The following is a 25,044-nucleotide window of genomic DNA, read 5'->3' on the forward strand; positions in this document are numbered from 1 at the left end:
ATGGAGAAGGGGGTGCGCCAGTTTGGGCCTGCCAGCAGGAAAGTACCAGCGTCTTCGGAGGGCAGACCAGGGGGGTTTTGTAGGGCACCGGGGGGGACACAAGTCCACACAGAAAGTACAGCCTCAGCGGCACGGGGGCGGCCGGGTGCAGTGTGCAAACAGGTGTCAGGTTCGCAATAGGAATCAATGGGAGACCAAGGGGTCTCTTCAGCGATGCAGGCAGGCAAGGGGGGGGGCTCCTCGGGGTAGTCACCACCTGGGCAAGGGAGAGGACTACCTGGGGGTCGCTCCTGCACTGGAGGTCGGATCCTTCAGGTCCTGGGGGCTGCGGGTGCAGTGTCTTTACCAGGTGTCAGGTCTTTGAAGCAGGCAGTCGCGGTCAGGGGGAGCCTCAGGATTCCCTCTGCAGGCGTCGCTGTGGGGGCTCAGGGGGGTCAACTCTGGCTACTCACGGTCTCATAGTCGCCGGGGAGTCCTCCCTGTGGTGTTTGTTCTCCACAAGTCAAGCCGGGGGCGTCGGGTGCAGAGTGCAAAGTCTCACGCTTTCGGCGGGAAATGTGTGTTGTTTCAAAGTTGCTTCTTTGAAGCAAAGTTGCAGTCTTTGGGGAACAGAGCCGCTGTCCGCAGGAGTTCTTGGTCCTTCTAGATGCAGGGTAGTCATCTGAGGCTTCAGAGGTTGCTGGACCCTGTGGAACGCGTCGCTGGAGCAGTGTCTTTAGAAGTGGGCAGACAGGCCGGTAGAGCTGGGGCCAAAGCAGTTGGGGGCTCCGTCTTCTCTGCAGGATTTCAGATCAGCAGTCCTTCTTCTTCTTAGGTTGCAGGAATCTAAGTTCCTAGGTTCTGGGGAGCCCCTAAATACTGAATTTAGGGGTGTGTTTTAGGTCTGGGGGATTAGTAGCCAATGGCTACTAGCCCTGAGGGTGGCTACACCCTCTTTGTGCCTCCTCCCTGAGGGGAGGGGGGGCACATTCCTATCCCTATTGGGGGAATCCTCCATCTGCAAGATGGAGGAATTCTAAAAGTCAGAGTCACCTCAGCTCAGGACATCTTTGGGGCTGTCCTGACTGGCCAGTGACTCCTCCTTGTTTTTCTCATTATCTCCTCCGGCTTTGCCGCCAAAAGTGGGGCCGTGGCCGGAAGGAGCGGGCAACTCCACTAGCTGGAGTGCCCTGGGGTGCTGTAACAAAGGGGGTGAGCCTTTGAGGCTCACCGCCAGGTGTTACAGTTCCTGCAAGGGGGGGGTGAGAAGCACCTCCACCCAGTACAGGCTTTGTTACTAGCCACAGAGTGACAAAGGCACTCTCCCCATGTGGCCAGCAACATGTCTGGTGTGTGGCAGGCTGCTAAAACCAGTCAGCCTACACAGTTAGTTGGTTAGGGTTTCAGGGGGCACCTCTGAGGTGCCCTCTGGGGTGTATGTTACAATAAAATGTACACTGGCATCAGTGTGCATTTATTGTGCTGAGAAGTTTGATACCAAACTTCACAGTTTTCAGTGTAGCCATTATGGTGCTGTGGAGTTCGTGCATGACAGACTCCCAGACCATATACTCTTATGGCTACCCTGCACTTACAATGTCTAAGGTTTTGCTTAGACACTGTAGGGGCATAGTGCTCATGCACTTATGCCCTCACCTATGGTATAGTGCACCCTGCCTTAGGGCTGTAAGGCCTGCTAGAGGGGTGACTTATCTATACTTCATAGGCAGTGTGAGGTTGGCATGGCACCCTGAGGGGAGTGCCATGTCGACTTCGTCATTTTATCCCCACTAGCGCACACAAGCTGGCAAGCAGTGTGTCTGTGCTGAGTGAGGGGTCCTCAGGGTGGCATAAGACATGCTGCAGCCCTTAGAGGCCTTCCCTGGCATCAGGGCCCTTGGTACCAGGGGTACAAGTTTCAAGAGACTTAGCTGGATGCCAGGGTGTGCCAATTGTGGAAACAAAAGTACAGGTTAGGGAAAGAACACTGGTGCTGGGGCCTGGTTAGCAGGCCTCAGCACACTTACAAATCACAACTTAGCGACACACACACACACACACACACACACACACACACACACACACACACACACACACACACACACACACACACACACACACACACACACACACACACACACACACACACACACACACACACACACACACACACACACACACACACACACACACACACACGATTTTGTGGAACAACCATTCAGGCAACGGGGAGGCGGGTGGGACCGTGAGGAATCCACAGGTAGTTAATGTATCCACCAGAAAAAGCGTTACCAAAGGTAAGTAACTTATTCTTCTGATGGATACACCTACCTGTGGATTCCTCACCTAAAGAATAGAGTCCCAAAGCAGTACTACCTCCGGAGGTGGGTGCCCGAATGGTCAAACCAAGAAATCCTGCAGCACCGACCGAGCAAAATGGCCATCCCTCCTAACCTCAGAATCCAAACAATAATGTTTGACAAAAGTATGGAGGGATGCCCAAGTTGCCGCCCTGCAGATGTCAACCACAGGAACACCTCTAGCCCAAGCCGCGGGGCAGCCTTAGCTCTGGTGGAATGAGCACGAAGCCCCACAGGTGGTTCTTTCTTAGAAAAGGAATAACAAAGCTTAATACAGAGAATGACCCACCGTTCTCTTGTGGACTGCTCCGCCTTTCCTCTTCATCACGTATCCAACGAAGAGCTGATCATCTTGCCTGAACCCCCTCGTCCTGTCGACAAAGAAGCTCAATGCTCTTCGTGGATCCAGTCGGTGGAGCCTCTCCTCCTCCTTGGATGGATAAGGCGGAGGGTAAAAGGAAGAGAGAGTAATAGACTGCCCCAAGTGAAAGGGTGTAACAACCTTCGGGAGGAAAGCCGCCTTGGTCCTTAACACCGCTTTGTCTCTAAAGGAGGAAAGGTATGGAGACTCTACACTAAGAGCCTGAAGCTCACTGACTCTTCTGGCCGATGTTATGGCTACCAGGAATACAGTCTTAAAAACCAGCAAACGCAAAGCACAAGAATGCATTGGTTCAAATGGCAATCCCATTAGAAATGCTAATACTAAATTAAGGTCCCACTGAGGCATAATAAATGGTGAGGGCATAAACTTACTAGTGAGCCCCTTAACAAACCTCAAAACAATTGGAGATTTAAACAAGGAAGGTTGATCAGGGAGGCACAGAAAATCCTACAGTGCTGATAAATAGCCCTTAACTGTGGCAACTGCACAACCCTTCTGTACCAAGGAAAGAGCAAATGATAATATATCAGACAAGTGAACCTTTAAGGGATCAATACAGTTCTCTCCACACCAACGTACAAATTTAGCCCATCGACTTGCATAGATCGATTTGGTGGAGTGTCGCCTGGCCGATAAAATAACATCCACCACTTCCGTTGGGGGAGAAAAAGCACTCAGATTGCCCCGTTCAATCTCCAGGCATGAAGGTGCAGACTCTGGAGGTGGGGGTGTAGAATCTGCCCCTGCGACTGCGAGAGGAGGTCCACCCTGTAAGGTAGACGGAGCGGAGGGCACAGAGAGAGTTGGAGAAGGTCTGTGTACCACACCCTTCTTGGCCAATCCGGGGCTATCAAGATAACCTGGGCCCGGTCTTGGCGGATCCTTCTCAGAACTCGAGGAATCAGGGGTATGGGAGGAAACGCGTAAAGCAGCTGACCCTTCCAGGACATCTGAAGCGCATCCCCCAAAGCTCCTTGCATCGGATACTGGAGGCTGCAAAATAAAGGGCACTGCGCGTTCTCCTGAGTAGCAAACAGATCTATCTGCGGACACCCCAACATCTGGAAGATGTAAAGAACCAGATCCGGATGAAGACGCCACTCGTGGTTGACTGAGCTGCGTCGACTGAGAGCATCTGCAAGTACATTCAGAACCCCGGCCAAATGATTTGCTACCAAGCAAATATTGTGGTCCTGAAGCCAGGACCAGAGTCGAAGAGCTTCTCTGCAAAGAAGGTACGACCCCACTCCTCCCTGCTTGTTTATATACCACATCGCGGTAGTGTTGTCCGTAAGAATCTGGACTGACTGACCGCGAATGGAAGGGAGGAAGGCCTTGAGAGCCAGACGTACTGCCCGCAATTCCAACAAATTGATGTGAAATCTCTGTTCCACTGGAGACCAAAGGCCTTTAACCTCCAGGTCCCCCAGATGAGCTCCCCACCCTAGAGTGGAAGCATCCGTTACAACTGTGGCCACCAGCGGAGGCAGCAAGAACGGCCTTCCTTGCGACAGGTTGCCGATCGCTGCCCACCACTGAAGATCCACCGCAGTGTCTCTGGAGAACGTGATTGAATCTTCGAGATCCCCTTTGTGCTGAAGCCACTGCCTGCGGACGCACCACTGAAGAGCCCTCATGTGCCAGCGTGCATGAGTGACCAGCAGTATGCAAGAAGCAAACAGACTGAGCAGATGAAGGACCTTGAGGACTGGAACTACAGCTCCATTTCGAAACATCGGAATCAACGCCTGAATGTCCTGAACCCGCTGGGGCGGAGGAAAGGCCCGATTCAATGTTGTGTCCAGTACTGCCCCTATGAACAGGAGGCGTTGCGAGGGCTCCAGGTGAGATTTGAGCACATTGATTGAAAAACCCAGGTCGTACAACAACTGAGTTGTCAACTGCAGGTGACAGCACGAGCTCTGGAGGCTTGGCTTTGATCAACCAATCGTCCAGATAGGGAAACACCGCTATCCTTCTTCTGAGCTCTGCCGCTACCACCGCCATCACCTTTGTGAAGACTCGAGGTGCTGAAGTAAGACCAAACGGGAGGACCGCAAACTGATAATGCTGCAATCCCACCCCAAACCGGAGATACTTCCTGTGCGATTTGAGGATCGGAATATGGAAATACGCATCCTGCAAAATGACAGACTCCATCCAATCTCCTTCGTTCAACACCAAAAGAACCTGTGAAAAGGTCAGCATTTTGAACTTTTCCTGCCTGAGGAACCAATTCAAAATCCTCAAGTCCAGAATTGGTCTCAACCGACCATCCTTTTTGGGGATCAGGAAGTATCTTGAATAACAGCCCTGACCCCTCTCCTGCTCGGGAACCAACTCTACTGCACCTTTTGCCAATAGGGATAACACCTCCTGTTGCAGTAACAGAAGACGGTCTTCCGAACAGAAGGATGGGCGGGGAGGGAAGGTAGGAGGGAACTTCCAAAAAGGGAAGAGCGTACCCTCTCTTCACAATGTCGATGACCCAAGAGTCTGATGTTATAAACTCCCACATTGGAAGAAATTGGGCAAGTCTCCCTCCTACCGGAGACAAGTGAACAGGGAGTGGTGGAGGACTAAGGCTGCTTTCCCTGCTGCACCCCTCCCGAGGAAGAGGCAGAGTGCTGCTGGGTTGCTGCTCTTGTACGAACTCTGCCTCTGCCTCTGAAGGATCTGTAAGGCAGGGAGCTTGCAGATTGTTGTAGTGCCTGGAATGTGCCACGAAAGGAGGAGCCATGTCCAAAACCCCTAAACTTCCTATTTGACCTAAAGGAAGAGGAAGTAGCTGCCTGAAGTCCTAACGACCTTGCTGTGGCTCTGCTCTCTTTGAAATGTTCAAGAGCAGAATCTGCCTTTGTCCCAAAGAGTTTTTCTCCATCAAAAGGATGATCCAGGAGAGTCACCTGCACATCCGTAGAAAAGCCTGATGAGCGCAGCCAAGCCTGACGCCTTGATACTATGGATGTGCTCATAGCCCTTGCCACAGAGTCAGAGGTGTCCAACCCAGACTGGATCACCTGGGTCGCTGCTGCCTGAGCGTCCGCTAGCAAATGCAACACCTCTTGTGGCAAGTCTGGATGACCTTTTGCTTCCTCCATAACGGCATGAATATAACGTCCCAAAATGCAGGTTGCATTGGTCGACTTCAAGGCCATACTGCATGACGAAAAGGCCTTCTTTGCAGCGTGGTCCATTTTCTCTGACTCCCTGTCCGCAGGGGTCCCGGGGAACGAACCAGGGGATGACCAGGAAGAGCACGAAGCCTGAACAACCAAACTCTCCTGAGTTGGATGTTTGGAGAGGAAGTCCAGGTCACCTGGAGCCGCACAATAGCGCCTTGCTACCGCCCTGTTGACAGCTGTAGAAGTCACAGGTTTCCTCCAAATGTCCTTGATGGGGTCCAGGAGAGCCTCATTGAAGGGCAAGAGAGGCTCCGCCACCACTAAGCCCGGATGCAGCACTTCCGTCAAAAGGTTACTTTTCACCTCAGCAGCCGGAAGAGGAAGATCTAAAAAGTCTGCAGCCTTCCTTATTACTGCATGAAAAGATGCAGCCTCTTCGGTATACTCCCCAGGGGAAGTCAAATCCCATTCAGGGGAAGCATCAATACCGCTTGCAGTGTCCAGGCCCTGAAAATCACCCAAAGGCTCCAAGATTTCGCCTTCCTCCAGATGTTGCCTGCTATATTCCTCTTCCTCCATGAGGCGCAAAGCTAGACGTCTGGACCGGAGTCTGGATTCTAGACCCGGCGTCGATAAGGCGTCGGCCGACGCCGAAGATCTTCGCCTGCGCCATTCTTCGGATTCATCTGACGCCGGACCCTCCGGCGCCACAGGCACCTTGACAGTGGACTGGATCTGTGGAGAATCCACCGGCGCCGGAGTCGCAGACGTTGTAGGCGTCACTGGTCTCCTTGGCGACACCAAGGGCATCGGCGCCGCAGCGGCTCCAGATGGCAAAAATAGCATGAAGGGCGTCGGCTTGTAAGGAGCCAGAGCACCCAAATTAAAAGCTAAAGGGCCCGACGGACCCGCATGCCCTCCACTAGGCGCCATGGTGGAAAAGATGTTGAACATGGCATTTAAAAATGCCGCAGCGTCCGTACTCGGCGCCGGGAAAGCTGGGTATGTTTGCGGTGTCAGCACCGGCATAGAAGCCGATGATGGGCAAGGCAACTCCTGCTCCGGAGAAGCCACCGGTTCTTGAAGAGGCTCGACTTCAAACACTGACAAAGGTGAAGTCGGAGTCGTAGGAGGCGGAGGAGTGACGGTCAGGCTAATCTCCCACGTCGGATGGCGCTGAGCTGATGGAGATGCAGATCAGGACCTGGACCGACCTCTACTCGATCGGCGCCAGGAGTTGTGACGCCGCCGAGTGTCTCCATGACGACGATGAGTCCTCGAAGATTTCGAAGAAGACTCTCTCCGATGCTGCCTCTTCGGTATACTCCCCAGGGGAAGTCAAATCCCATTCAGGGGAAGCATCAATATCGCTTGCAGTGTCCAGGCCCTGAAAATCACCCAAAGGCTCCAAGATTTCGCCTTCCTCCAGATGTTGCCTGCTATATTCCTCTTCCTCCATGAGGCGCAAAGCTAGACGTCTGGACCGGAGTCTGGATTCTAGACCCGGCGTCGATAAGGCGTCGGCCGACGCCGAAGATCTTCGCCTGCGCCATTCTTCGGATTCATCTGACGCCGGACCCTCCGGCGCCACAGGCACCTTGACAGTGGACTGGATCTGTGGAGAATCCACCGGCGCCGGAGTCGCAGACGTTGTAGGCGTCACTGGTCTCCTTGGCGACACCAAGGGCATCGGCGCCGCAGCGGCTCCAGATGGCAAAAATAGCATGAAGGGCGTCGGCTTGTAAGGAGCCAGAGCACCCAAATTAAAAGCTAAAGGGCCCGACGGACCCGCATGCCCTCCACTAGGCGCCATGGTGGAAAAGATGTTGAACATGGCATTTAAAAATGCCGCAGCGTCCGTACTCGGCGCCGGGAAAGCTGGGTATGTTTGCGGTGTCAGCACCGGCATAGAAGCCGATGATGGGCAAGGCAACTCCTGCTCCGGAGAAGCCACCGGTTCTTGAAGAGGCTCGACTTCAAACACTGACAAAGGTGAAGTCGGAGTCGTAGGAGGCGGAGGAGTGACGGTCAGGCTAATCTCCCACGTCGGATGGCGCTGAGCTGATGGAGATGCAGATCAGGACCTGGACCGACCTCTACTCGATCGGCGCCAGGAGTTGTGACGCCGCCGAGTGTCTCCATGACGACGATGAGTCCTCGAAGATTTCGAAGAGGACTCTCTCCGATGCTGCCTTTCCTTCCTCTTCTTGGAACGGGCCAGGAACAATTTAGCCTCTCTTTCCTTAAGCGCCTTAGGGTTCATGCGCTGGCAGGAACCGCATGACTCGACCTCATGGTCGGAACTAAAGCACCAGATACAATTTTCATGGGGGTCGGTGACAGACATCCGACCCCCACACTGGTTACAAGGCTTAAAGCCAGATTTTCTTGGCTGCGACATTGTAACTACAGATGCGCAACTGTAGCTCTCTGTTAGCCTAGAAGAAAAAACGTTATTTGAAGACACGGAAAAAAGGGAACTGAGGTCTGCACGTCGACGAGGGCTTCTTATTGCCTAGATGACGTCATACGGCGTCGCGTGGAGTCGGGCTATTGTGACGTCATCGTCGACGTGCAGAGCTAGAAGAAATTTCCATCGAAGCTGGCATGAGGGGAGAATTATTTAGGTGAGGAATCCACAGGTAGGTGTATCCATCAGAATTATTTTGCATGAAGCCCAACATGCTGATGCTAATCTGATGTTAGTTAAGGAGTCTCACTAATGAAACTGTGCTAAGAGGGAAAAAATGCTTGATGAATTTCTCTGCTAAACTTAAATGTACGCAATTACTTTGACCCAGTTGACTTTGTTAATAATTAGCAACATAACCTTAAAATGTGATGTAGTTCAAGCTTTGATTAGATTACGTTTCTTCCGCCGATTTGGACAGCCAGTATTGTTTCTGTATATGTTTCATTTGATTCTGAGATTAATCTATATGACCTTAGCATTGTTAATAGAGGGAAATAAATATTCTAACTTTTACTAAATGGTGTGGTTATTCATGACTAAAAGGTCATGGTGCGTGACAATTTCTGACTCTATTGATTATTGATGTTATTGATTGTTGTTGATTATTGGTATTGTGTATTGATTATTGATCTGCATGTACTGGAGCTGTGGTAAGGGCATCTTAACTGCAATTCAAAAGGTTCATCGACCTATTTGCGTCCCCTTGTAAGTTTACTTATTAAGGTCAGTAGCGCTAACAGCAGTGCCAATAGCAGTCCAGTGGGGAGGCCCATGTCCAGTGGGGAGGCACCAGTGGAGGAGAGGCAGGTTATCCCTGCCTGTTCGAGATAGGGATTGCGAATCCTTTCCGTGTCCTTGAGGTCTCCAGTGTTGAGCTAAATTAAGCAATAGGGTCCACTCCCTCTGGTTCCCTTCCATCAATTCCTTCAACTTTTGGCTTTTGGACTACACACCACCGGAAATCCAGATACTTTGGTTTCCCAGAAGGTGAATGATGGGTCATGTGAATAATGTCGCCGGCTTGCTAGTCTGCATAATTTATGGTCAGAACTACGACAGTCCCCGATTGTTTAATCCTCTGTTGTTTGTTCTTGATTAACAAAAACATTCTCGGCAAATGATTTTGCTTTGGTTCTTGTTGTGCTGGTTCAAAAAATGTCACAGCTAGCACAGAATATGAACACTTCTGGCCCTCCCTCTTAATCACGGCTCCAGTTCTGAAAATCAACAAAATAGAACCAAAATCCTACTTTATTATTCCTAGATAAATTATTCAGACAACCAGCTTGCTCTGAACACTATTTTTTTTGTTAGTAAACAATTAAGATATACAGTACATTTAATTAAGAGCATCAAGGGGAGCTGCAAGACAGAGGTTGGGACAGGCAGTAGCCTACTTCGCAGCTGACTGCAGGCTCAACCCCAAGATCCAACTACAACCATTTCAACTACAGCAACTTTAATATTCACTATTGGACATTGAAGAACTGCAGCTGCTGCGACCAATCTTGCACTCCAGTTGATCCTCGCCAAAAATACTTAGAGTGTATTCATTTCAATTACAGGAGTGGGTCATTTGCGGTCCTGCTGCCTTTCTTGGATGTGATAGACATTTCACAGGCTCTCTATCTGAAATCAAACCATGGTTGCCTGTTTCCCATGGTCACCTTTGTATGCACAGAAAGTACAACTGAAAGTTGATAAGTTAGACATTCAAATGTATTCTTGCTTCTACACAGACATGCAATCAGCCTCTGTTTTCTATAGTCACCAAAAAAACTAGGCAAGCTCAGATTGGTCTTAGTCTGATAAATGCACGCATCCTGGGACGCCACCGCTCACCGGCATAAATTACCTCTAGAAGTACCACAAGTAACAGATGGAGCAATCAAAGGAACCTTAATTTATTTAGTACGCTATTTACAGTTTCACTGTAACAGCTCTGTATACTTACACATGCATGGCTTACACTCAGACACGCATATGCTACTGGTAGGATAAACCAGGTAGCTGCATCTGCTGGAGCAGAAGCTGAATGCCTATCCGAGACCAACTTTCAAACCCATCAAGAGCCTGCATGGGTCGGATGACCCAGCTAATGGCTGAGGCTGGGTGGCCAAGGTAATCGCATGGCCGCTATGCCTGCTTGGCAATTATGGAATGGGGTGGCAGGTCAAGGTGCAGCCTGAGTAAGACACAGAGGTTCTGGCCTTATCAGAATGAGCCAGTGAGGACACCCCATGAAACAATGGCTCCAGGCAGCTGCTGAAGTGTATTGGATGGGGAAAGGGCAATGGTGTGGCACACCATTGGTTATGGAACAACAAAATGTTGGACAATGCATTCCTTAGTGGATTGACAGGATTAACATTTCTTGTAAAATGTATTGTGTGCACAAGGGTATCACCTTCTGATCATGGTGTGAGTCAATTGAAAATGATAGCCTTCTCTCACCCTGGGAATGGCTGCCCCATAATGCACCACTATTAGTTCTAAAATAGTCATACAATCCAGGTTGTCTCAAGAATGTGCATTTTAAGCAAGATAGGATTGCCGAACGTTATCGTAGTCGTGACAGTAAAGCGTGACAGTGCTGACATCAGATCAAAGAAAAAAGGTGTATGAACGCGTTTCAAGTTGCACCGCATAAACGACGTGAGCAACACTACTATAGTTGAAACGTCTAAATAACACGCCACAGAGATTAAAATTAAGAATGCTCATAATAACTTAAAGAAAGTAAACCTACAGCTAAGTAATTCAAACAATTAAAACAGTGACCCGCTGCACTAGGAAACAAACAGGCATTTCACACTATGTACCGCCACAGGCGTTTAACTGACCGGAATAGTCCAGTCTGGTGCTTCACAAGAAGTGCCTCCCCGTTGGTGTTGAGTGCTACCTGCCATATTGTTGCTTTTATACCTAATTTCAGTCACACGGAAATAAGACTGCACTAACTTCAGCCGCTCATGCCATGTAAGCAATCGTAAGTACTGTATTGGAGCTCCCAAAGTGGATAACTCCTGCTTCAAGCTCACATTATACTACTTACCCTTCTCTTAAACAAAACAACAATACCACTAACACACCTTTTCTTAAATGCCAGCTCATAAATGCTCGATAACTCTCAAAAAACAAGCACCACATCTATGACCTGCTCACAGACACACAACCTGACTTACTATTCATAACTGAATCCTGTTTGGGAGATGACATGGCACCAGTGTTGCACGAAGCCGTTCCTCCGGGCTATCAAACCATCACTCAAAACCGTATAGGCAAGAGAGGAGGTGGACTAGTTATTATATTTAAACAGGCATTGAACCTCAGTAAAACAGACAACATCTTCATACAAGGTTGTGAAGCCCTCCTTACCAGATGCCACCCTACTCCAACTTCCTCCTGTAACTTTCTCCTCCTTTACAGACCTCCACCTAACAACTCCACATTCCCAGATGCTTTTCTAGACACAGTCTCAAACCTTATTACACTATACTCCAACCTATGCATTCTTGGGGATCTAAACATTTGATTTGACAAACCCAATACGCCCCATCCAAAAGTTATCACCACTGGCCTAGTCGCATTGAACCTACATCAGATTGTACACAATCCCACACACATCGCTGGTCACATCCTAGATGTCATTTTTGCTAAGCCTGAACTAGTTACTATTCATAACATCACACCAATCACTTGGTCAGACCACCATATGATAACTTTCCAACATACAACTCCATAAATCAACACATCCCACAACTACTTACATACATACACCTATCGACCATGGAGCAAACTCAATTTGGATCACTTAGAAACACAACTAACAGCAAACACAGATCTAGATACAATTAATTCTGCGCCAAAACTTTATGAGTGGCTACAGGAAGCTTTTGATATCCTAAGACCACTCAGAAAAACTAAACACAACAAAAGAAAACCAACACCTTGGAGAAACACAGAACTTAAAAAGATAAAGCAACAAATCAGAAAGTTGCAGTGGCCCTGGCTCAAAACAAACAACAGTCAAGACCAAATGCAGCTACACAAAAACTTAACAGGATATACAAATCATCAATCAAAAAAGCTAAAAAAAGATACTACTCAGACAGAATTCAAAATGCTCAATCTACAACCAAGGAATTTTATAAAATTCTCAATGAATTTCGAAATCCTACATGCATGGAAGGAAGTCATCCCACTACTCAAGATTTCACAAACAAATTGGCAACTCACTACACAACCAAGGCAGACACATTGGACTCCTATTTAAAACAGAAGAAAACCATCAGCACCAACCACTTTCCTAAAATACCCTCTAAGACTAAACCAACCCAACCTCTACAGTCCTTCAAATAAATATCCCAGGATGTATTTATGGATTTGGTCAAAGCAAGCAGACCTTCTTGTTGCCCTTCTGACCCTTGCCCACCACAAATCTTCAAGAACATTCTTCTATCTACTTCTGCTGCCACACCTGTAAGAAGAATCATCAACAACTCTTTAACTTTGGGAACTTTTCCTGTGGACCTGAAAAAGGCATACATACGACCTTTACTAAAGAAAACAAACCTAGACCCGCAAGACCCCAACAACTACAGACCAATCACAAATGGACCTTTCCTGGGCAAATTGATAGAAAGAGCAGCATTCGCCCAGATGTCACAATTCATTGAAGACAATTCTATACTTTCAGACTTCCAAACTGGATTCCGCCCAGGAAGAAGCACTGAATCGGCACTCATAGCAATCTGGGATGATCTTAAAAACACAGTAGACCGAAATGGAGTTGCTGCGCTACTTCTCTTGGACCTCTCGGCTGCCTTTGATACGGTTGACTATGACACCCTAACTCAAAGACTCCACAAAGCCGGCATACAAGGGATTGCTCTCGACTGGATTACTTCCTATCTTCAAAAAAGATCTAATATCATCCACTCGCCCCCTCTTCTCGTCCGAACCCTACCTCACAAAAGCAGGGGTGCCCCAAGGGTCAATCATCTCACCTTTCCTTTTCAATATCTACATGATATCTTTACCAGAACTGATCAATGATTTCCATCTCACATGCTACAACTATGCAGATGACACACAAATACTACTTAAATTAGAATACCCCCAAAACATTGAAAACTCACAAATCTTCAGTTGCCTCAGAGCCGTTGATCAGTGGATGACCTGGAGCCATCTCAAACTAAATACCTCCAAAACAGAAATATTCATATGTGGTGACTGGAAAAATTATGACACCTCTGTGCGTCTGGCCTGACTATCTCGGACCACCTCCTCAATTATCCAAGTAAGTTAAAAACCTAGGAATCACCATGGATTCCAAGTTAACTCTGAATGCCCAAGCGGACAAATTAGCACGAACAAGCTTCATCTCCTTGAAGACTTTACGACGCATCTTCCCCCACCTCGGATTTCCACACAAGGTGCAAGCTACTATCTCGCTTGTACTATCCAAACTGGATTATACCAATGGCCTCTACCATGGATCATCTCTATCTGTTATGACAAAACTACAACGTATCCAGAATTCCGCAGCCAGGCTACTATTACATGTAAAGCCGCAAGCCCACATCTCCCCTGCCTTGAGAGCACTACACTGGTTACCCGTTGCCAGAAGATGCACTTTCAAGCTGCTTTGTATCACCCACAAAGCTATACATGGAACAGGACCGCTTTTTATCAGAAACAAAATTACCAAATACATCCAACAAAGAAACCTCTGCTCAAGATTGGCACCCCGCCTTAGAACACCACCATACACGAAAAAGAATATAGGTGGTACATCCTTCTCTGTTCAAGCAGCCAAACTATGGAATTCATTACCCCCAACTATAAGAGCCACAGATAACTTTCTTGTCTTCAGAAAACTACTCAAGAGTTGTCTCTTTCCTTCATAACCACTATATTCAGACAACTATTAACTGCATATGCCTATGTTGATAAATATTTTTTTCAGATTATGTGTATATTTCTAGTTATTTATAGTTTATTTAGAAAATATGTATCGCTACTATGCCATAACAATAAAATACTCACACACTATTTAAACCTGTTTGACTAGGTATATTTTACCCATGGTTCTAATTATGTATTGTATGTGCATATGTGTGTGTATTCGTGTGTGTTTGTGTATATCTATATATATGCATGTATGTATGTGTATATGTTGTTTCTGTGCTTGGCATGTTCGTGGGTCATTGCATGGCTCCTGTGTGAGTTGTTATACTAGATATCTATGAATTCCTGCTCTCATCTTATCACACTTATCTACCCATCATCATATGTCATGTCTCTATCAAACTATCCTCCATTCTCACTCTGACTCATCCCAAATCCTTTCTACTACTTTCATCTCCTAAATAACTCTGCCTAAGCTTTTCCTTCCGCTTCCACATCTAACACACCAAACCTCACTCTACTACCGTGACCTCCCACACAACCCTACTAAATTCTCCTGCATTTATCTCACCCTGCTACTATGCTCTCCCTAACTCTTCCACATACTCTTCCCTCCTCCACCCCCCTTTACTCATCCCAAGCATTTGGGTTGAGTAAATTAAGGATATTCTCCCAATTAACACTTCTGGATTTCTTTCCTCCTCCACCCCTCCATTACTCCAGTTAATCTAACTAACAAACTCTCATATCCGCGGCTCAAATTAACTCATAATAATACTAAAACTGTACTCATTATTTCCCGATACTAATCCATCACTAATTCTTGTTGGGTTCCAGAGTAGCGTGCTACTCACCGAAAAGCGCTTTGATGCCTCGTCAGGGGTAGTAAGCGCTATATAAATACAATACAATACAATACCAGGTCCCACAGTAACCGGGATGTTAACTGTCATACTGTCATGTAACAAACAGCCTCAGGAAGTTCCGTGTAATACATATGGATGGCAAATATTAATGAAATAAATAAATGTTCTAACTGAAAAATAAAGTAAGTCTCAAACATAGAATGATGATTAAATGAGAGTGGGTTCACACAGTCTCAGACTTTAGGCGTGCCGCAAGTATAGAGAAATGATTAAATGAGTATGTGAACGGGAAACACAGGCTTTAGGCGGCGCGGGGTTTCATAATGTCTGGTGTTAAGCTAAGCACTTGATAAACAGTAATGAAACATATACCGTAAAGTAAATAGAAAATGTGCTATAAAAAACAACTAAATACAATGTGGTCGTTCAAGCCCTTTGGTAGCAAGTATTTTAATCCAAAATATCTCGCTCCTGTGTAAAGGCTTCCTATTTTCAGTGTCATCTCTTGTTTCAACATTTTCCAATACTGTAAAACGTAGTTATGTTATGTCCTTGAGTGTGGAAATGTGAAGCAGCCCGTGGATTTTCACACTTAGTACAAATATTACTTTTGCGCTCAGTTATTCTGGTTTTGATCCTGTGTTTGGTCTTGCCTACATAGGCCAATCCGCATGGACATTACAGTAAATAAATTAAATTCCTCGAGTCACACTTTGCTTTAGTGTGCAACTTGATTTTGGTTTCCTTTGATGGATGTGTAATTGTGGTTCCCTTAATTATACTACTGCAAATGCAGCAACTGAGGCAAGCAAATGTAGAGGTGTGACCTTAGACCGCTTCTTATTGTCAAGAAGCTCTTTAAGATTCTTTGAACTTTCATAAGCAAATAATCGTGGTTGGTCGAAAAGTCCATAAAACGTGTTCTCACTTTGAAGCATCGGACAATATTTCAGTGCTGTTCTCTTCAGTTGGTGCTTTTAGATGAGTATTTTGAAACATATACTACTCTTTTGGTATCATTAGCAAGAATGTTTGGTGCCAAAAGTTGTAATATTTCTTTCAAATTGGCACTGTCCACTGCATTTTTGTATTACTGTGTTTGGATGACCCCCTTTGAGTAAATTTGCTCACAATGCTCTTTTTGCCTTCATCAAACTTCATGGGATCAGAGATGATACGTTTAATTCTTAACAGCTGTAAATATGGTAAATGATGTTCTTAGTGAGTTCTGATGGAAACTGCTGTAGTGTAATAGATTGTTCCGATCTGTGGGTTTTACATAGATGTTGTTTTTTAATGTGTTGTTATACATGGTGATTTCCACATCTGCTAAGGCAATGCTTTTGTCACTGATGGTTTAGGTAAACCCAGTTTGATCGATGAAGGTAGTAAGTGCTTCCAAGGCATTTTTCAAATTTTCTTTCTGCCCTTTCAATATGATGAAAATGTCATCAATATACCGCCAGTATGCAATGAGACACAGTTGCCACACCTGTTTAGAAAGAATGTTGTGTTGCTCAAATTGACACATAAGCAGATTAGCATAGTGTGGGGCTGCACAACTGTCCTTTAATTTTCCGGCTCTATCTAAATAGTATTCCTCTTTCCATGTAAAACAGCTGTGATGTGAGGTGAATTGTAGTAACTCAAACAGAAACATCTTTAGTTATTCTTCCATGTTGGTACTCAATAAGTAGAGCTCTACTACTTCAATGCCTAGATCACGAGGGATTAGGTGTAAAGAGCATTGATACTGATGGTACACAAAAATATAATGCCATTGGCATCCAGTCTAATTGTAGCAATTTTGTTCAGGGAGTCAGTTGTATCTTTTAGGTGAGTTGTCATATTCTAAACTACGGGTTGTAGATGTTGATCAAGGTATTTGCCTATTGGTTTACATATTGAATTCCTGGTAGAGACAACAGGTCTGAAAGGCAGTTGTGTTAGATTTTTGAGAAGTTTTGATAGCATGTAAATGCTAGGACCTTTTGGCTGACTATGCCTTACATAGCATTTGTCTTCCTCTGTAAAAGTACCTAGAGTGGTAGCTATGTTTAAGATGCTTGATAATATTCTTGTAAATTCTACTGTTGGATTTGTGTCCAATCTCATATGTTGATTCATTTTGAACATAGTCATTGGCATTTTGTGTATAAAAAGAGCTGTCCATTATAACTACAGCGTAGACATTATTCACATTACAGCATATGATTTCAGGGTTATTGGAAATCTGTTTTATAATCCCCTTTTCTTTCATGCTCAAATTTGTGTATTTAGGTGTTTTACACAGTAAAATCTTCTTCATATCCTTTTGAAAGATGACTTCAAAAGTCTAACTCTTCATGGCTTACTGGAGCATGGACATCAGGTGCAAGGAGCTCACCACTGCTAGCCAACCAGAGCTCTGATCTGGAGAGTGATCAGAGCTTCTTAGCCTGGCAAAGGAAGGAAGCCCTCCTGGGACTTCTGGGACCCCATACCAGGCACTTTGAGGCACAGCATGCTGGTGAATGAGGACCAAGGCGAGGGGTTTACACCCTTAAAGCCAGTTAGAGCTCTGACCTGGGCCCGTTCACAGCTTCTTACACCAGCAATGCAAGGCACCCCTCCCTCAGCTTGCAGGACCCCATCCTGGGCACTCTGCAACATTGATGGCCAGAGAATGGAGCTCAGGGTTGAAAGCTTGCACCCATGGGCTAGCCGGAGCTCTGACCCAGGGCTTTACTTACTGACTCACATTCAAACATCCACAATATGCTTCCTACTGTCTCTCAACCATCTCAAATACTCACCCACGGGAACCCTCTCCAAACAGCAACATTGGACAGGCCTGTCAGGCAGTCTGACATGCCAGATGAGCACACCAGAAAGGATCAGTGTGCAGGCTGTTTGTTTTTGGTCCTGGAATGGACCACTAGACCATAAACACTAGCCCACATCTGGCCCTTTCAAAAACACCCATCTGGCATTGCCAGAGTGCTTCACATGCTAGTCCAACACAGACAATGAGTGACTCTCTAATTTGCACAAAAATACACACAATTATCCATAGAAAAAATGTACACTTAGTGGCTTTGCTAATACAATGCACTCTAAATTTTTTAGCGTGACAGTGAAATAGATGTATTTTCCAGTTCATATTGAACAGCAATAATATACAGAGGAAAACAGAAGAATCAGAAATCATGACTATGAAGAAATTAATAACAACCCATGGCTACTGGACTGAGATTGGTAATTTAGAGAGAACAGTGAGCAGATTTATACTTTTTCTCTACACATAGTCGCTGAAAAGTCCAACTTACTTGGGATTGAACGGTGTATTAATTGAAACTATGAATGGCTTTTAACTGGGCCATGTTGCAAGCACTAAATAAAATATAAACTTGACCTAAATGCCACCTTTCCCATCTAATTAGAGAGTGGGGTGTGGTTAAATAAACTTGCGATTGCACCCAATCCTGTGAAAAGATGGGAAAGGGTGGAAGGTAAGGAGAGTGAAACATGCAGCTGAGTGTTCTGCAGATTTGGGTAGCAGGACTTTGAAAGCTAAAAGCCCAAGCAAGTTTATTTTCAGGAAGAAGAGGAGGAGATAAATAAGGGATGTTTTTACACACTCACTAGAAATCCAAGGGATGTGCATGGACAAGCCCTATCTACACTAGAGTATCAGTTACACGCTTAGAGGGACACAGTTTGCAAATGTGTGTTTCACTCAGAGCAAAGGTCAGGCATAACACACCAATGAGCTGTGCTTGCTTTAATCTAGCACGAAGGTGGCCACAAAGGAGAGGGAAGGGGCCCCCAATGACAAGCATGTTAGAAACTGGGTCTCTAGCTGGCAGAGGTTTGCACTCTGTCCGAGTAGGGACCACAATCTTAGTCAGGCCAGGTAAGATACTGTGCTTACCCTCTGGTAACCTGGCACAGGTCAGTCAGGCTAAACTACAGATGCAATGCGTAAAGTATTTGTGCACACACACACACAGTAATACAGTGAAAACACCACACAAGGACTCCACATCAGTTTAGAAAAATAGCTATTATTTATCTGAGTCAAACAAGACCAAAACGACAAAAATCCAACATTCACAAGTCAAGTTATGGATTTTCAAAGAGTACATCAAAACGCAGTGCCTAAAAGACACTAGCTCCAACCGGAACTATCTGGTCGCGCTGAACCGGGGCAAATCCAAAAGTGCAGTCTGACTACGATGGAGCACGGGCTGGGTACAGGAGTCACGCAGACCCACTGACAGTACCGTTGTTGCGTCAATGCTTGGTGACAATGCGCCGTGCTTACCAGGAGATGCGTTGTTTCCTGTTCGGGCAACGTTTTTGATGCGTCACTCTCCGGAAGCAATGAGTACTGGTTCTGATGCATCGGTGCAGCATCAGCCAAGCCAGCCAGGGCTGCGTTGCAAGTCAGGGTTGTTGCTTTGCAGAGTCGGCGAGTAGTGTCTGTGGCTTCAGTGCAGGCAAAGTGCTGTTTCTGCAGTGGGATGTGTTGGTTCCAAGTGATGCACCGGTCAGTTCTTGTGTTGAAGCACCACACTCAACTCCAAGGGCCCATTACTGGATTTTGCACCACTTGGCAGAATAGGTCTGTTAGCAGAGGAGCCCAGGTGCTGGTAGCAAGAAGCAGGTGAAGACTTTGATGTCCCTGAGAATTCAGAAACAGGAGGCAAGCTCAGTCAGGCCCTTGGAGAAACCTTAGATTGCACGATGTAGACAGATAATCCTAGTCCTCTCACTCCCAGGCAAGAAGAAGCAGGCAGCAGGCCAACACAACAGGACAAACAGCAAAGTGGTAAGTCCCTCCTGAAAACAATGCAATCCTTTTTTCTGCTCAGTCCAGAAGTGTTCCTCCTGTAAGGTGTCAGAGGCCCAGCACTTATACTCAAATGTGCCTTTGCAGTGGGGGAGACTTCAAAGGGTGGCTTTGAAGTGTGTCAGTCCCTTTCAGCCCAGTCCTGCCTGCCAGAAGGTCTATGGATGATTATCAGACCTTTGTACTGGGTCAGGTCACTACCCTTTGAAGTGTGAGTGATAGCCCCTCCCCCTACCTGGCCAGGAAGACTCATCAGTATGCAGATGGAATGCAGGGACAGTGGAGTGTGCTGTGTTTTATGGCTGTCTGGATGGAATGCACAGATGTAGCTGTCACCTAAACCTTACACAGACCAGATATGGAGTGGAAGTAGGCTAAGGCACAGAATGGTTAAAGTAAGAAATGCCAACTTTCTAAAAGTGTCATTTTCAGGATGGCAATTTAAGAAACACCTTTACCAAAAGATGTGCTTTCAAATTATGAGTCTAGAGACACCAAACTCAATTTTTCTATCTTTTCCCAATTGGAAATTACACTTAAAGGATGTTTTAAGGCAATCCCTTTACTAGCCTATGCAAGAGATAGTCCTTGCAATAATGAAAAACGAATTTAAGAGTCTTTCACTACCTGGACATATTAAACTTAAAAGTACATGCCCCACATTTTTAAATACACTGCACCCTGCCCTTGGGGCTCCCTAGGGCCTACCGAACGCGTATCTTACATGTAATGAAAAGGAATGTTTGGGTCTGGCCAGTGAGTACACTTACCAGGTCGAAATGGCAGTTTAAGCTACACACACAGGCTCTGCAATGGTAGGCCTGAGACACGTTTGCAAGGCTACTGTAGTGGGTTGCACAACCTGTGCTGCAAGCCCACTAGTAGCATTTGAACTACAATCCCTGGGCACACAGTGCACTTTACTAGGGACTTACTAGTAAATCAAATATGCCAATCGTGAAGGCGTAAATATCACCATGTTGTAGACACAGATTACATGCACTTTAGCACAGGATAGCAGTGGCAGAGCGCGCAGAGTCCTAAAGACAGGAAATAGAAGTTTGTCCCACAGTCTAAACAGTAGGTCAGAAAGCAAAAAGTCAGGGGAAACCATGCCAAAAGATGCCAGGTCTAATAAAGTCCCAAAACAAATTTTGGCACTGTGCATGCAGGTCAGAGAAGGAGTCTCAAGAAATAAAGAGAGGGCCTCTAATTCAATACCATTGAGTCCTGTAAGTCCAGCTCTCTGGCCTAGAGCAGTGATCTGATTTTTCCATCCTTGTGGTTTATCAAGTGGATAATAATTAAGACATCCTTCCTTTGGCATGGCAGCACTAAGTGCATTTACCACTGAGTCAGACTGATTGAACTAATTCCATCCCTCTACACTAGAACTTATTTATTTGCTCAGTGATATAGGTGTTCACTCCAGAGATCTGCATGTCAATTCAAGTCACAGGCTTGAATCATGGCAGCACCACCCTTTATCTTACTCATAACAGACACACTATTCAATTCTACTCCAGTAACAACTCTTACTTGTAGATCAGCAAACAGCTAACTGTGGCAGGTAGTAAAACAACAAAAACAATTCTGTTATGATAAACCCAACTGGGGTATGCAGCACTGTTGGCGTACAATTATGTATGTATTGCATGTGATGAAATCGGAGTACAGGCCTGTAGCATATGTGGGGTGTATTTAATGTTCCTAAAAGGTGTACTGTATTCCAGAACTACCAAAAATACTGTGAATTTCAGTGGCGGCTTGTTCCTTTTTAAAGTGGTGGGTCGAGTGAAGTGCCCCACCACTTTGAAACAAAACAAAAAAAAAACTCCTCCCTCAAAAAACTAAAAGTAAACCACTCCTCAGCCCTAAAGCCCAAATCACACTATAAACCCAAACACTACACATACATACACTACACACTTACATGCACTACACACCTACATAATGTTACACACATGCATTACACATTTTAAAAAAAAAAAGAACGCACTTACCCATGGGCTGCACCTCCTCCATGTGCTTCTGCTCTCCAATGCCGGAAGAGCTCCCCTAACCAATCCACGCACTATTATCATGCTGTGAACCAGCATGAAAGAAGTGCCTGGATTGGATGGAGCGTCCTGGCTCGATGCTCTTTCAGCCTCTGAAGGCATGTGTCTGGTCTCCACCCAGCTGTCTTAGTGCAGGTCACTTTGGGCAGCGTAAAGCAGCCGGCCAAACTGACATGGCCAAAATGACATGCGCTCTTTGGAGGGTCCCTGATTGGGACTGCTCCAGTCATCTGTTGCCGGAAGCAGTTTCAGCCCTCTGCTGCCGGCAGCAGAGAACACGCCTGACATGTTTCTGGGCTGGTGCGCAATGTGGGGAAAAAAAAATAAAATGCCCATTCTATTTTTAACTGCGCAGCTCGCAGCAGATGGGGTGGGGGGGTGGTGCAGGGGGGGAGGGCGAGGCTTACCTGCCCTTGTGAAGAAACCACCACTGGTGATTTTTTACATTGCTTGCCAGTGTGCATCAAGCAGCTGAGGTGTCTGCGCGAAGTCATTGCATTTACAGTGATACGACAAGACACGCATAAAAGTTCAACCACATTCTACGTCAGATAGCAGTATGCTGCTTAGTGCACTGGCTTGAATTAGGCATAGCTTGACACGTAATAGGATATACATTTGATTTAATTAGTAGCTTTGAATAATCAGGTCTGGCTTGACAGCACAGCTGTCTGCATAACGGTTAGCAATTGTTTGACATATACATAAACTGGGCTTTGGCTCTGCACCACAGGCGTATTACCCCAGATAAACAATAGCATGAGGTGAAAGGGTATCATTCCATCGTCTACGGACTGCTTGCATTGCACTGAATATAGGACAGCAAGTTTTCTGTTTTATTTTTACCACTGCACAAGCTTTTTAAAAATAATTTAGTCAGGCCTCAAAACGAAGGCCATACCTATTGGTTTTTCCAGTGTTTGGTATTATTTGCATCTTGGTCAAGCTCTGAGGAGGAGTGCCTCATCAAGGCAAATTACAAAATCCGCATCTTGAATCAGCTTCTGATGCTGAGAAGCTTCTGGAATCAAGCAGCCACTTTTAGATCATGCCATATAACTTTGCACCACCTTCAAAGTCTGTTCAGAACTTGACTCTTTTGAAGATGGCCACTCTCTAAAACAGTAGCAGGTGGCAGTGGAAGAATGAGAGGGCTGAAGGGAAGGTAGGTGAAGAGGGCTACTAATTAATACAACGAAGAAAGTGTGAGAGTAGGAAAGGTGAAAGAAAGAAGAGAGAGTCCATCATGCACTTAAATCTAAGCGCTAAAGTCAACAGTTTAAGGATGGAACTCAGCCAGTCAAAACACAGAGAAACCGAAATGCTCGACTAGCAGACGAATAGGGAGGGGACCCTTTGAATCACAGTCAAGAAAGCGACTGATTCATTAGCAAGAGATGAACACAAACCCCAATCTACGTCTATATTGCATACAAGAGGTCTGATGCCAACAGACAGAAAAGGGACTGTGAGACCAACAAAATCTAATTTTCTATTTAAGTTTTGACTCAAACTTTTAACCTTTCAGCTGGTTTCCAGTACATTTGTATCTTGCTGAATTCATCTCTTCCAGAGACAGTTATTTAGGTGTAATCAAAATGAAACGTAGGGGTATCTATAGATGGCAGTAATGGCAATTTTAACCAAGATAAAGAAAGAGGGTTTTAAGCTCACCAGCATGTCTTCACAGCATGCGGTTGATGGGTCTTTTCGAGACATTCCCAGAAATACGTCCTCAGCTCCCACCTGTTGCTTGAAAATAATCTCATACCTGACCAAAATAAAAGCAATCATGATTGTTATTTTTGTATCTCCTTATAAAGTGCATGTATTACCACAAGTATCAGACTGCTAAACAATAATTAGCAAGCCAATAAGTCTGGCCTTATTACTGAAAGCAAAACACGTCTCAAACACATGCCCCTATAGCCCTTTCTCTTACAGGTGCAAGCACAACTGTAAATCAGAGAGAACGCCTGGCAGTGGTAGTGCTGGAAGTGGTGGTGATTTTGGCAGTAGCGGCCTTCGAGGTTTTGGTGTTGATGGTGGTGGTAGCTCTGGCCTGGTAGTAATTATGGTATTGGCGATGCCTGTAGCCGCAAGTAGTGGAGTCAGCTGAGATGCTGGGAATAGTGGTGGCGATAGAGGCAATGGTGGTGATGATGTTAATGTTGGTGGCAGCAGCAATGGTGATGAAGACAAGCATTATAGTGGGATGGTGATGGGAATGGTGGTAGTACTTATGTAATGGTGGTGACAATAGCGGTAATCAAGGTGGTGATGGTTGCTAACGTAGTAACGTGGTAAAGGCGGAGCTAATTGCTGTGATGCTAATGTTAGTCATTGTAATATTAGTAGTGGTAGTAATGGTGGTGGTTTTAATGGTGCTGGTAATGGTGGAGTAATGTAGTGTAACAGTGGTGGGCAGTGGTACTTTTAGAAGTTTTGGGCATTGATGATTTTAATGGTAATTGTGGTGGCAGTAGTAGTGCAGTTGTAGTGTGGTGGTAAAGGTGATGATAATACAGGTGATAATGGTGAGTCTTTTTGATGAAAAAACGTTATTAAGCTCCACCCTCAAATAAGAGTGATATGAAAGGAGTCAGAAAACTAAGTTTGCTTTGTAAATAGTGAACTTAGAAGAAACACAAAAGAAAATATTGCACAGTAACAGCTACTGACAATGGGCCACTGTTTTACTTGCATATTTCAGAAAGCCTATATGTGTCTAGCAGTGACGGCCCGTCCTTTAGGGCGGAGGGGCCACACCCCCCCACCCCATGAAGAGTGTCTGTCAGGCTGAACACAGGTCAGCCTGACAGACACTCTCCATGTGCAGGTCAGGCAGCCAGTAGTGAGACATGCGCAATTTGCGCACACTCCTGGCTGCCTGAGCTGAACTTTGCTGGGCTGAGGAGATCACAGCTCCTATGGGCGTGACCTCCTCAGCCCAGCAAAGGTGCCTCAAGGCCCTCCCCTGGGTGATGAGGAAAGCGTCACCCATTGACACTCTCCCTGTGCGCCTCAGGTTTAAGCCCTGAAGCACCCA

The 25,044-nt window shown here is 46.0% G+C and overlaps 1 protein-coding gene across 1 annotated transcript in view; it reads right to left on the reverse strand.

Annotated features, from left to right (window-relative positions):
* The window catches only part of DNAAF6 (dynein axonemal assembly factor 6), a 195,963-nt gene that overhangs the window by 49,179 nt on the left and 121,740 nt on the right, over positions 1 to 25,044 (reverse strand). The window contains exon 5 of the mRNA XM_069213733.1: positions 23,670 to 23,766. Within this exon, the coding sequence (XP_069069834.1) occupies positions 23,670 to 23,766 (97 nt within the window). The remainder of the gene's footprint in view (positions 1 to 23,669; positions 23,767 to 25,044) is intronic.

Source organism: Pleurodeles waltl, chromosome 2_1 (genome assembly GCF_031143425.1).
Source record: "Pleurodeles waltl isolate 20211129_DDA chromosome 2_1, aPleWal1.hap1.20221129, whole genome shotgun sequence".
Lineage (NCBI taxonomy): Eukaryota > Metazoa > Chordata > Amphibia > Caudata > Salamandridae > Pleurodeles > Pleurodeles waltl.